This window comes from Miniopterus schreibersii (assembly GCF_964146895.1).
Source record: "Miniopterus schreibersii genome assembly, chromosome: 9".
NCBI classification, from domain to species: domain Eukaryota; kingdom Metazoa; phylum Chordata; class Mammalia; order Chiroptera; family Miniopteridae; genus Miniopterus; species Miniopterus schreibersii.
In genome coordinates this window covers 4137613-4150319 of record NC_138118.1, presented here as the reverse complement: position 1 = coordinate 4150319, position 12707 = coordinate 4137613, and the positions used below count along the sequence as shown (strand labels likewise).

At 48.7% G+C, this 12707-nt stretch overlaps 1 protein-coding gene across 1 annotated transcript in view; it reads left to right on the top strand.

Annotated features, from left to right (window-relative positions):
- CNTNAP2 (contactin associated protein 2) overlaps positions 1-12707 on the top strand; it is a 1311177-nt gene that overhangs the window by 1235620 nt on the left and 62850 nt on the right. The window contains exon 20 of the mRNA XM_081147555.1: positions 547-680. Within this exon, the coding sequence (XP_081003681.1) occupies positions 547-680 (134 nt within the window). The remainder of the gene's footprint in view (positions 1-546; positions 681-12707) is intronic.

Below are 12707 nucleotides of genomic sequence, written 5' to 3'. Positions count from 1 at the left end.
CTCTAACCTCAAAAGTCATTGCTTTGCTCCTTTGGTACCTGTGAAGCCACCCCAAATCCCATGTGTTTATCTTTTATGAATTAAGTTTATTTTTAATCCTATACACTCATGACTCTTTCATACGCTGAACCACGGGCTTTGCCGAGGCCACGAGACCGTCCCTGTATCCTGCATTTATTTTTTATTTCAGTGTATTTTGCGGGGCCTGCAGGCGTCTCCGCAGCCCTATATTATGTATGTTCCCATTCCCCCTTCCCCGGCACACTCCCAACTTGGACCCTTTATGCCATTTGCTGCTCCGGCTTTGATGACGGTCACCGATGGCTCACTGTTGGTAGATTGCAAACATGCAGGTGCCTGGCTCTGTTAACCCCTAGTGTGCTCGGAGCTAGCGACTCAGGATTCAGAACGGCAGTGGTGTTGATGGACGTCAAAGGAGGGAACAGGGTTGAACGGAAACCTAAGGGTCGAGGGGTGGGAGAAGTTATATTTAAATGAAACCTGGCACAAAGAAATGACTGAGCTCCTTTCCTGTTCCTTTTATAGGAAACCTACAGATTCGGTACAACCTGGGTGGCACCAGAGAGCCATATAATATCGACGTGGACCACAGGAACGTGGCCAATGGACAGCCCCACAGTGTCAACATCACCCGTCACGAGAAGACCATACTGCTCAAGGTATGCGTGTGTGTGCGTGTCAGTTGGACGTGATATCGTATGATGACCTCTGCCCTCTAATACGTGGTCATTGGTTTTATTTGGTTTTGTCTTGGAGATGGGGCAGATGGAGGGAATGCTGGCTCATACTTTCTCCTACCGATTCCCAACGAATGAAGCAGAGAGATATGTAGTTCTTCCAGCAAAGGCAATGATGAGGTTGATGGTGATGAAATTCGTAGGGAGACGCTAGAATAAAGGCTGACTCTGTATATTTTTTGTAGCTTTCCCACCGTGGCCCACACAGCCCTCAGTCTACCGTTTTTACTCACGGCACCATCTTTTTCCTCTGTGCGCTCAGATGTCTGCAGCTTCCCCAGCAAAGGGTCTTTTGGTGGATCTGACCTATTTCTTTCACTCTTCCACCTCAATATGAATGACTATATTTTTTTGTCTCTATGAATGGTTTGCCTTAAAAGTCTTCAAAACAACCCTGGCCCATATGGCTCAGGGGTTGGAGCATTGGCCTGTGCACTGAAGGGTCATAGGTTCGATTCCCGGTCAAGGGCAGGTACCTGGGTTGCAGGTTCGATCCCCAGCCCCAGTTGGGGTGAATGTGGGAGGCAACCAATCGATGCATCTCTCTCACATCAATGTTTCTTACTCTCTCTCCCTCTCCCCTTCTCTCTCTCCTCCTGCCCCCTCCCTTCCACTCTCAAGAAATCAATGGAAAAAAATATCCTCCAGTGAGGATTAACAACAACAAAAAATCCACAAAACACTGACCTTCTCCAGAATCTCAGACCCTGGTTGTAGGTTCTCAGCACACAAAGGGATGGTTTTGTTACGAAACCCGGATTTTATATCAGGTTCATTGATTGTCCCCACCCCTGCCACCAATTTTTACAATGAAGAAACCAGCCCGGGAGACACCATGAATAAAACATAGCGCGAGGAGGTCTCCCTGGGAACCGAGCCAAAAGATCAAGGATGGGCGCTGTCAGGGCCTGCTCCAGAGGAGCTCAGAATAGATACCTGCCGGCAGAAGGACTGCGGGGTGCTGCTGTGTCATTCGGCAGGGAGTGGAGTGGAGTGTCACTTGGCAGGGGTTCAGCCACCACAGACCTCGTTCAGATTCGGCTACTTGCTGAGGGAAGCGCAGGTTGCAAGAAAAGGCACAGCCCTGCCTCTTTCTGAGCGCAGGTGGGTGTCAAATTCATGGCTTGATACGGAGTTTACGCCCGGCCTATAGCCGTCAATGCTGGAGGGCATTTTAAGGAGAGGCCTCTCCCTGGAAAGGGACAGCATGAACTTACAGCTTATTGTGCAGTAAAAACGTGGTGTAAATAAGGCGACTTCACAGAGACAGAGTCCCTGAGCCCTACTATGTGCCTGGCACACAGTAGGTCCTGCAGATTATTGACGGAGTAAACCAAGCCCATCTGTATCCACAACTCCTGGTTCATAGCCTTTTACCAACATTGTGTTTATTGGCTTTTCAGTGAAGACGTTCTTTTGTTTCAAACCATGCCACCCCTCATGTCCTTTAAAGAAAGGGGCTCATCTTGCCAATTTACCATTGCAAACTAACATTAGAAGATAAAAAGCTCAGGGATTGGCTCTAAAGGCAGGATAACAGAGGAGACCCGCCGCAGCCGTAGACTCACGCAGGGCTAACCCTCACTCTCCCCAAGAAAACGCCTGGCTATTGGGACCGAGCCCTGTGGGTTGTGGAATCACAGGCAAAGATGAGCAGGGGCGAGCGGGAGCAGAGGGGAGAGGGATAGGCTAAGTAATTCCGTTTCTGAATGTAGTTCCCACAACGAGAGTTTGGGGTAAGGGCCGATTAAGAAGGACTCCCTTCTGGCACATTCTGTTAACTGGGGATGCTTTGGAACTAAGCAGCGGCTCTTTAAAAACAAGTAACAGCTTCATCAGAGCTGCCGGCTGCCACAGTGAACTGGAGGGGGGTGGGCCGTTTTCAGAACCTGGGCCTCTGAGGCTCAGAAAGCCGGGGAACCCCAGATAGTGGGGGAGACATGGAGACAGCAGAGAACCCAGGGGACCCAGGGATGGTTTGGGGAGGGGCTGGTCCTATTGCTCAGGGCTCTTTTGGTTGCCAGTGATGAAAGACCCATTCCAAATCCATTTGTCGGAAGAATTCCTAGAGTAGGTCTTGGAATTTAAGAAAGGGAAAAAAACAAAATTTTAGAAGAGAATTCCGGGGCCGAGAGGAACAAAACAAGGACTGGAATGCTCCTGAGCCTGCCTCCCCCTCCATCCCAGGCAAAGAGGCCTCGCAGGCCGGCTTCCCCCCCTCCTTCCCAGGCAGGGAGGCCTCGCAGGCCGGCTTCCCCCCCTCCATCCCAGGCAGGGAGGCCTCGCAGGCCAGCTTCCCCCCCTCCGTCCCAGGCAGGGAGTCCCGGGGAGAGCAGAGTCCTGCGAACTCTCGGAGTCAAGGCGGAGTCGCCGCGCTAACTCTGCTCCACGGAGAGCGTGGGGGTCATTCTGGAAGGACCTGTAGAACCCTAAGAGTCCTGAAACCATCTACAGATCCATCCTGAGACCGTCTGCAACCTCAGGGGTGTATGGAGAGAGAGACAGTAAAATATTTATTACGACTATTTCTATGTGAAGGGTTTGCAAATAGTTTAATTTCCTCTGGAGGTTTCTATATTTCCTCATTTCCTCCGAGAAGCATATGTTGCATTTTTATAATCGAACAAAAATATCAAACATCCATATATCCACACCTATTCTGATATCCCCCAGTTGCAATGAAATATAATGACACAGATATTTAAATAAATGTCAAATTAAAATGTACTTTTCACCAAAGAGCAAAAGGCGAATTCAAAGATGAGTTTTAAAGTACTGTAGAATAACGCCTTTGGAATTAAGGTGAAATTTTATACGTTTATATAAACTCAGACATCATATAATTCAGATGATGCTTATCCGTGTTTAGGGTGTTTTTAAAAGCAGGTTTACCTCCCGGGCAGGGTTTGGCCAGAGCTGACATTACGTTCCTTTGCACCCCTGAGCACACGCCCGCCCGGTGCTTCCCGGAGGCAGCGTGGCCATGTCCACGCAGATGATGAAGAGCGGACCGGGAGCCGTCACACACCAGTGTGACCCCGACCCCGTGACGGCTCTCGAGTGGCGTCATTTGTGAAAACCGTCAGCTGCACCAGGGATGATAGCTAGCGGCTTAATGCCAGTTAGAGTGTGAAACAAACGCCGCGGGCAGAGAGCCCTGAGCAAGGGCTGTGCGGGGCGCAGACGGTGCGGGTCGGCGCGTCCCGGGCCGGGCGTCGCGAGCAACCTCGGCGTCTCGCGCCACGGGCCCTCCTCCCGCTTCCCCTCCTCCCTCCGTCCGTGGCTTTCTCTCCCGTCCCCCCTTTCCTCCCACCCACGTTGCCCCAGGGCTCTGGGGCGGGCTGTGGGGAACATAAGATGCGGTTGGGAGTGGAAGTGAGTCGCAGAAGGTAGGGCCCCGGGACAAGGCGAGACGGCTCTGAATTACCCGGGCCGTGGGTCTCGCCCGCGTGCAGAAATGCGCCCTGAACTTATTGGTGGCCCGACGTGCGCAACCCCTGAGGACAGCACACTCCGAGGCCCCACGGAACTGAAGCTTTTCTCAGTCTGTCCTTATTTTTATTTTTTTAACACCACAGATGATACTCGCTGGCGGGGAAGGCTGCCCGTGGCAGGGCCCACTCGGGCAACCTCCCGCCGTGACAGGAGCCCACTTACATTGCGCTCTCCCCGTTCCACGCACCCCCTGAGCAAGCGACATGCTTTTGGCCGTTTAGTCCCCAGGGCGTGATTGTAACTCAGCCGGGACAGAGCGGTAAGTGCCAAAGCATGGCTGACCCAGCTCTGTCACACTTAGAAGCTTACCCATCGCTGCCCAGCCGGTGTGGCTCAGCGGTTGAGCGTCGACCTAGGATCCAGACGATCGCGGTTCGATTCCCAGTCAGGGCACAGGCCCGGGTTGCGGGCTCGATCCCCAGTGGGGGGCGTGCAGGAGGCAGCCGATCATTGACTCTCATCATTGATGTTTCTCTCTCTCCTCTCTCCCTTCCTCTCTCTGAAATCAATAAAGGTATTTTTTTGAAAAAAAAAAAAGAAGACGTTTACCCGTCACTACCTAACGGAGAGATGTCTGGAAGGAAGGTCATGGGATTCTGAAAGTGGTTACCACTGGCCAGTAAGAGACTGAGTGATGGTGGTGGTGATACTATTACTATAAAGTAGTTCAAAAATATACACAAAAGCACAGGAAATAATAAACACACACCTATGTATCCACCCCCCAAACGTTACAAATTTGGGCCTTTCGCTCTGTTTCTTCAGATTTTGGTAAAACGCAGTGATGGTTGAGGCCCTCTGTCCATGTCACACGCAGGGTGAGCCCGAGAAAGGCAGCAGGCGGTGTCTGCAACGGAGGTTTTTCACAGGAACCCTTTTTTGTGAAATGTTTTGATGTAGCATCTCCTTAGGAAAGTCAAGCGTGACTTAAAAGTGGAATTCGGCCCAAACAGTTTCGTAGGGAGCGGGTGGGGGAGACGAAGGGGGCGCGGGGCTGAAACGGCACAGCTTTCGGATTTTCCCGCCTGGTCCAAGGATAAAACTGGCTCAAAGAAATGAATGCGCTGTATGTTATTTTAATAACTATAACATATCTTTGGGGGGGTTGATGGCAGTTAGTCAGTAGAGAGTTCAGGGATATGTTCTCTGGCACAAACACTCAGAAACTCTATTCTCTGAAAATCAAATGAGCATATGGTAAGGACGTATCATTTAGGCTTCCGTCAGCCTGGAGGGCCGTCCCGCCTCTGCCAAGAAGAAGCTCACAGATTTCCTGCAAGCAAAATAAGGACTTTCTTTAGAAATACTTCCAAGTCCCTGGGAACAAACGGTGATTAGGTTCCCAAATTCTCCTACCACACAGACCATGACTTCAGTTATTTTCATCAGGAATTTTCAAAACAAATGTTCAACCACAAAAAACTCACAGACTTCTGTCTCTTAAAATTAAGATAATCATTTATCACCTTCTATTCATCAGAATTTCAACCAGAGTGCATAAAAACAGTTGCATCAACGGCTAATCGAGCTATGAATTAAGTATGAATCCTAAAAACGTTCAGAGAAGTGTCGCCCACAGCAGCAACAGTGTGTGCTAAACGCTAGGGATGGAGGAAAACATGCAAGCATTACGGTAACACCAGTCGCTATGACACGTCAACCCTAAAATCCCACCCCCATAAAAGCCTGTCTTGTATCAAATACCTTTTTAGAAAAGGAAAGTCCCATGGTCTCTAGCAGGGAGGAGATCATGCTGGGTAGGAACTCTGAAGACCTGATACCAGATATTAACCAGGTCCGAGGCCACCTATCACCACTTGAGCCAAGTTAAGCAGAGACGGGGTTGCATCGTGCGTGAGCGTTTATTCCAATAAGGCCGGCAGTAAGGGGAGAGCAGTCGGTCATCCTGAAAATTATGCTCGGCCCCCCCTTGCCAGCTGGCCCATTATGTGCAGGTGAGGGAGGAAGCTACGTGCAGCTGAAAGCTGCAAGTGTAACAGGGAACGGGGGGGGGGGGGGGGGGGGGTCTGCAGTCTGACCTTCAGGAGCTCAAAGTCCCATAACCAGGCGGCTCATCTTGTAGGATGTTACAGACAGCTCAGCCTCTTCCTGGGACCCGAGAACGGTCAGCATTCCTGAGGCAAACTCCCGGAGGGAGACGGGGTCCAGGCACCGCAACCAAATCAAAGCACGTCCTGTCCTTGGTCTGTTTTTAAAACGTATTCTCTTGTCTGAGTAATGGACCCATCCAGGCTCCGAGGCGTCTTATCTCCTTACAGCGCGGTTTTTCCTCTTGCAACACATCCTCCTGTTTCCCGGGGTCTGTAAGAGGACCTCTTCTCTATGGTTAGTAAGGTGAATAAATCATTAAACAGCTGTGACTCTGTTCTTGTTACATGCCCTTCCCCTATCAGACCCGCCATGGCCACCAGTCCTCTCCCACCCCTTGGCAGTGCACTGCTTCCTTGATTCTGCCAGATTCCTGTCCTTTGCTTGCCTGGCTCTCCATGGCTGTGTCCCCCGGGAGCCCTTCCTCGCCCAAGGTCTGCCAGGGCCACCTCTGAGTGGAGCTTCGGGGGTGATGCCTTCCTTGAAGCTGAGTAGCCCTGAGGGTCTGTTTCCTGCAGGTTTCCATTGCACTGAGGGTGGTTTTATACTCTCAAGCCTTCTGTAGAGCAGACCTGTTTCCAGTCTTTGCCGTTATAATTCCTTCACAACCTGAATTCTCTTCTGATCTCTTTGCTGAAGTCAGTTTCATGTCGATAAACCCTACATTTCTTCCTGGACATAGATCTTCGACCCACGTAATCATTTGCTTCCAAGTACCTCTCTTTCAAGGTCATGGCAGCGACCTTGAGCTCATCTGAAACAAAAAGCTTAGGTGAAAAGGAAAGACCCTTAATTTTAACTTCACGCATGGGGCTGAGTCAGTTTGCTGAGCTGAGAAATCTTAATATGTCTTTGTTGGTCAAAAATGTTGGCAGTTTTTATTTCTTACTCTCCGGTGAAGGCTCAAAAACTTTGGTCTTTTCTATAGCCCTTTTCACCAACATTCGGAAACTGGACAGTTCTGTTTTGAACTCATCTCTTTCTTGACACAAGCAGCAGGAAGGAGCCGACACCCACCAGCATCCTTGCTGTGCTGAAGCCCTTTCCCTGAAGCTGCAGGTCACAGGCATTTAGTCTGCCTTCCAGGTTACATCAGGGGACACGTTGACAAAATATCACCTGCCATCATCATATGATGATAAAGAGTTGTCTGTACTAATGTTGGAAGATGACAAATAGAGTAACGGATATAGTGACTCAGTGCCGTAACTACGAGGTCTTGGAGAAAGGGCAGGATGCTGACAAATGGGAGCAAGGGAGCCACACACACTCCACCTCCGCCCCCTATGGTGGGGACAGGGGAGGGCAGGGAGTGTGTGCTCCACAGGAAAGCACAGTGCTAAACAAAGACACAGGAACCAGGCCGGCGTGGCTCGGTGGTTGAGCGTCAGTCTATGAACCAGGAGATCACTGGTTTGATTCCTGGTCAGGGCACATGCCCGGGTTGCAGGCTCGATACCCAGCAGGGGGCGTGCGGGAGTCAGCCGATCAATGACTCTCTCTCATCTTGATGTTTCTGTCTCTCTCTCCCTCTCCCTTCCTCTCTCTGAAATCAATAAAAACATATTTTTTTAAAAATACACAGCAGCCCGGCCGGGCGTGGCTCAGAGGTTGAGCATTGACCTAGGATCCAGGCGATCGGGGTTTGATTCCCGGTCAGGGCACATGCCTGGTTGCGGGCTTGATCAATGACCCTCTCATCATTGATGTTTCTATCTCTCCCTCTCCCTCTCCTTTCCTTTCTCTGAAATCAATAAAGATATATTAAAAAAAAAAAAAAATACACAGCAGTGTGGTAGATTCAACCCTCTTTCTAGTCCAGGAGTTGAAAAGACCACAACAAGAGAAGGCTCAGTGAAAAGTATCACCTGGAGAAATACTGACTCTGAGATAGGTAACATCATATGGCTTATAGTCCTTTACGGATACTGAATGCTGTGGAAAATCAGTAGTCTGGGGCACACACAGAGTTTTATCACAAGTTGTTGGAGGGACAAATACTGCACAAGATGATGCATGTGAGACAGGCAGACTCGCAGAAGCAGAGAATGGAATGGTGGCTGCCAGGGACTGGGGGGAGGGGGGAGGAAACGTGACATATTAGTCAAGGGGTACAAAATTTTGGTTATACAAGATGAATAAGTCCTAGAGATCTGTACAGCACAGTGCCTATAGTTAACAATACTGTATTGTGTACTTAAACATTTGCAAAGAGGGTAGATCTTATGTTAAGTGTTCTTACTCAGTAACAATAGTACTAAATAAAAAGGCAGGAGAAAACTTTTGGAGGGGATGGGTGTGTTTATGGAATAGATCGTGGTGATGGTTTCACGGGCGTGTACTTATCTCCAAACTCAGCAAGCCGTGTGCCTTCATTATGTACTGATATTTATCGGTCAAAAATAAATCAATTATATAGACAGCAACAGCAACGAAAAGTCGTTGGAGGAATTGTGTTAGCAGTGAAATTAGAAGGAATTCAATTGTGGGCATCCAGGAAAACAATGTATGTTAATGGCATGAAGCATTGATGGGCAGGGGCCCACCGACACCCTTTCCTGTATGTGGAGGACTGGTCAGTTGTGAGGCATTTCAGGCAACCTTCTCAATCCAGGAGAGACTCTCCCTGTACCAGAAGGAGCATAATAACCATGTATGTGGGTCTCAGAAAACTTTCACACATATCCTCATTTGATATGCTCAACCTCATGAGCTGGGAAAAGCTAATGCTATCAGGCCCATGAAAGAGCTAAGGAAACAGAGATAAGGAAGTTTAGGTGACTAGCAAAGTCCCAGTGCCCACAAGAGACAAACTCACCTAGAGCCCAGGTAACCAGACCGCTTCTCCAGTGGTTGGTCATCACTCACACCACTGACCCTTTGCACCTTTGCAAGCGGTCAAGGGAGCCAGGATCACCCTAGCTAGTTGGCCTTATAAACTTCTGAAAATGTTTAAGAGGTTTCAATAAAACCAAATGTTTGGGGGAGTTTGTGTTTTGTTTGGAGTCGATTAGGGTAGCACTGGGAGACAATGAGTGGCATGTTTGTCTAACAAACTGTTTGGACCTGTTTGTTTAGAGACAGGAAGTCGGAGAGAGCAGTCTGGAAGGTGATAGGACAGCGTTCTCTGTGGCTCAGAAAATGCCACCTGCATCTGGAAGGTGACACAGGCAGGTGAAAAGCCTCTTTAGGAAAAGAGGTTGATAGAACAGCTTTTAAAAATTTGTTAGATCTGCTAATAAAGATTATTTGGTTTAATTTTTTTCTCAAGAATAGTAATAAAGATGCCAGGAATTCTGTCTCATACCAATAAGGGAAAACCCATTAGGACAATAGTAGTACTAATAATCGTTGTGGCGGTGAGAGTAACCAGTGTTCTTGATTGTGTTGTGAACCGGTCCCTTTTGTTAGTGCTCCAAAGGCTGTACTTCATGTAACTCACACTCCTATGAAATAGATGCCATCATTCCCATTTTACAGACGACGAAACAGAGAGAGAGGTCAGCAAGGGGTGGAGTTGAGGCACAAATCCAGGTCTGCCTGATTCCCAAGCCCAGACTCTAAGCTCCGGTCTTCAGTTGGATGTGGGTTAGTTGGGCTGCTCAGATGCAATAGAGGACCCTTCCTCAGATAGGCCAGTACATATGCCCAATTAGTAAACCAAGTTAGGAAACTTGACCCGGCATGATTTCTGCTGTGGGGAAGAAAAAATTTTCCTCTGCCCTTCCAGGTTCTGCCAGTTGGTCTCATCATTAAATCTACATGAGTCAGATTAACAAGAGAAAATAACCACATTTAATTACATACATGTGGAACCCTACATATATGAAAGAGTCAGAGACCCCCATATTTGAGGGGTTCAGAGACAGAAAGTTAAAATGAGATATAAATGATATTGTGAGCTAGGGAATACGGTAGGTGCCTGAGGCTTCGGAAGGGAGGGGCGTCATTCTCAGATCGATAAGAAGAGCAGGTGGCCCTGGCTGGTGTGGCTCAGTTGGTTGAGCACCGTTCCATGCACCAAGGTTACCAGTTTGATTCCTGGTCAGGGCACGTGCCCAGTAGGGGGCGTGCTGGAGGCAGCCAGTTGATGATGTTTCTCTCTCACATCAATGTTTCTCTCTCCCCCTCTCCCTTCCTCTCTCTCTAAAATCAATGAAAACATATTTTTAAAAAGAAGTGAAGATGTTCAGTAATTGATATTTGCCCTGCCATAGAGATAGGTCAAAAAAGGGCTATCTCTGGTAATAATTCTTATTAAGAGGGCAAGGCCCCCAATTTAGATTCTTCTAGATAGTTAAGGGAGGGGCATTTCTCTTTAGCTTGCAGGTCTCCCTTGCCTTCAGCTCAAAATAATCCACATGGCAAAATTGCACATCGTGGGGAGCCCTTTCTGAACCCCTTCACTGCAGTGTATGGTTAGATAACAAATGAAAGGTATATGAAAGCGTATACAGTAGCATCTCAGGTTTATAAAACTGATGTGATGGAGCCTTTGAAACAAACCATGAATAGTGTTTGTGCCAAACAAGATCCATAGCCTGCTGAATTTGTGAAAAGTTATATTCACTTTTGAAATTCCAAATTAGGTGATAGTCTCCTTAGGGGGAAAAAAAAATAATGTAACGGAGGTGAAAACACATTTGTTCAAAGAAATGACCGAATGGCATTTGCAGGGTGTCATAAAACTGTAACTTTTTTATAACAGAAAAGGAACCAAGAAGTCCAACTTTTTTTTTTTCCACATTGCCTTCCTGCCAATTTTCGTGAGCATGTAAAGAAAAATAACCCCTTGTACCAATGACTTGGGGCAGCAATGTCATCGTGAGCTGGGAATGATGGGTTGCAGTGACGTCCTGTGGAGGGACTGCCGGGGACACAGCAGAAAGATCTGAGTTTTGCTAAATTGCATGGGAGCTGGTGTGGCCGGCCTCCCCCTCGGCAGGCTTCTGGAGACGTGGTCAGATGTCTCTGTTTGACCTAGAATTGAGGGTTGGAAGCGTCGACATTGACTCATCAAGTCAGAATTTGTTCCCCTTTGCTCTGTAACCCTCCAGCACAGGATTCCACAGAAGGCCAAGGTGAAGGCCAGTGTTTCTCCATGACACACAGAAATTCCGCGTCGGATCTTTAAGCGTGAACAGAACCCCCAATCTTTCCGTTTTAGGGCCCTTCCTCCAGGAACACGGAGCCCCCCCTGAAGTTAGACACCAAAGCTGTGATGAATTATTTAAAAACATGCACCTTTGTTACCTCTCGACTTTCTGCCAATAAAGAACAATGAAGAAAATGTATGTAGCTGTAAACACTCCTGAAAATTTTAATATCGGAGGTTGTTCAAGCCTTTATTAAAGAAAATAACGCTGTTTGGAAGTATTAAATCTTTGGGGGAATGTCAGAACAAATAAAGTCGGCCTAGCTAGCCTCAGGCCATTTCCTTGAAATTACATTTACGCCAACTTCTTGCCCGTGGCTAGCTCGGTGTTTATCTGCTCCGATGATGAACTCGCAGCCGTGGTTGTGCACTTGCAAGCCTGCCTGACAGGAGGGAGGCGAATTCGAGAAAAGTCTCGCCTCCCCACGACACTGCGCCGCTGACTGGGTCCGCGCTGGGACTCTGAGCAAGTGTCCGCACCTCGCCTTCCACGCGAACGGGAGACTGCCTCGCTAAGTTTAATTCTGGGGAGGGTGCAGGTCGGTGTGTTTCTAGTTTCTTAAGTCATTACAAGGGTGTGGTCCCCTAGAAGACATCTGGGGAGAGAAGACAGATGTAAAACTGGGAACTCGCCCATCGATTTGGTCTGTACACGAGTCGGAGCCTGTTGTGTTTTCGATATTTCCATGTATCCAGAGAAGCCTGTGAACAGCTGAGAGACAGCCCGAAAACCTCATGATCTCATTAGCTCTTTGTAGTTTGGTGTTAGTTGGACTGTGGGTCCTGGGCCCTCGGAAGGGTGTTTCATTCTGATCAGAGGGCGGACTGTCGGTGAACTTCCCCGGCAGCCCTGCTCTCGCAGTCCCCGGGATGCCTCCCCCGCCGGTGCCTTCAGACCAGCCCACAGCTGTAAACCGAGGCCAGCTCTGCGCCTAGAGGTTCGGGCGCCTCGGATGTGAAGAAACAATTTCTGAGTATTCAGTGGAGATGTGACGAATGTCCCGCCGAAGAAGGCGAGACGTTCTCAAGATGGTTCTGGGCTGTTCCACCAACAAAGCACCTTCCTCATATTGAAAACCGTATGAGGATCGCTAAGAACTGAACACCGTGACATCTGACGGACATGACCTCTTGCCCGTGACCACTGCCCGGCCCACTGCAAGGTGGGAAAATCCCAAACAGCAGCCGTT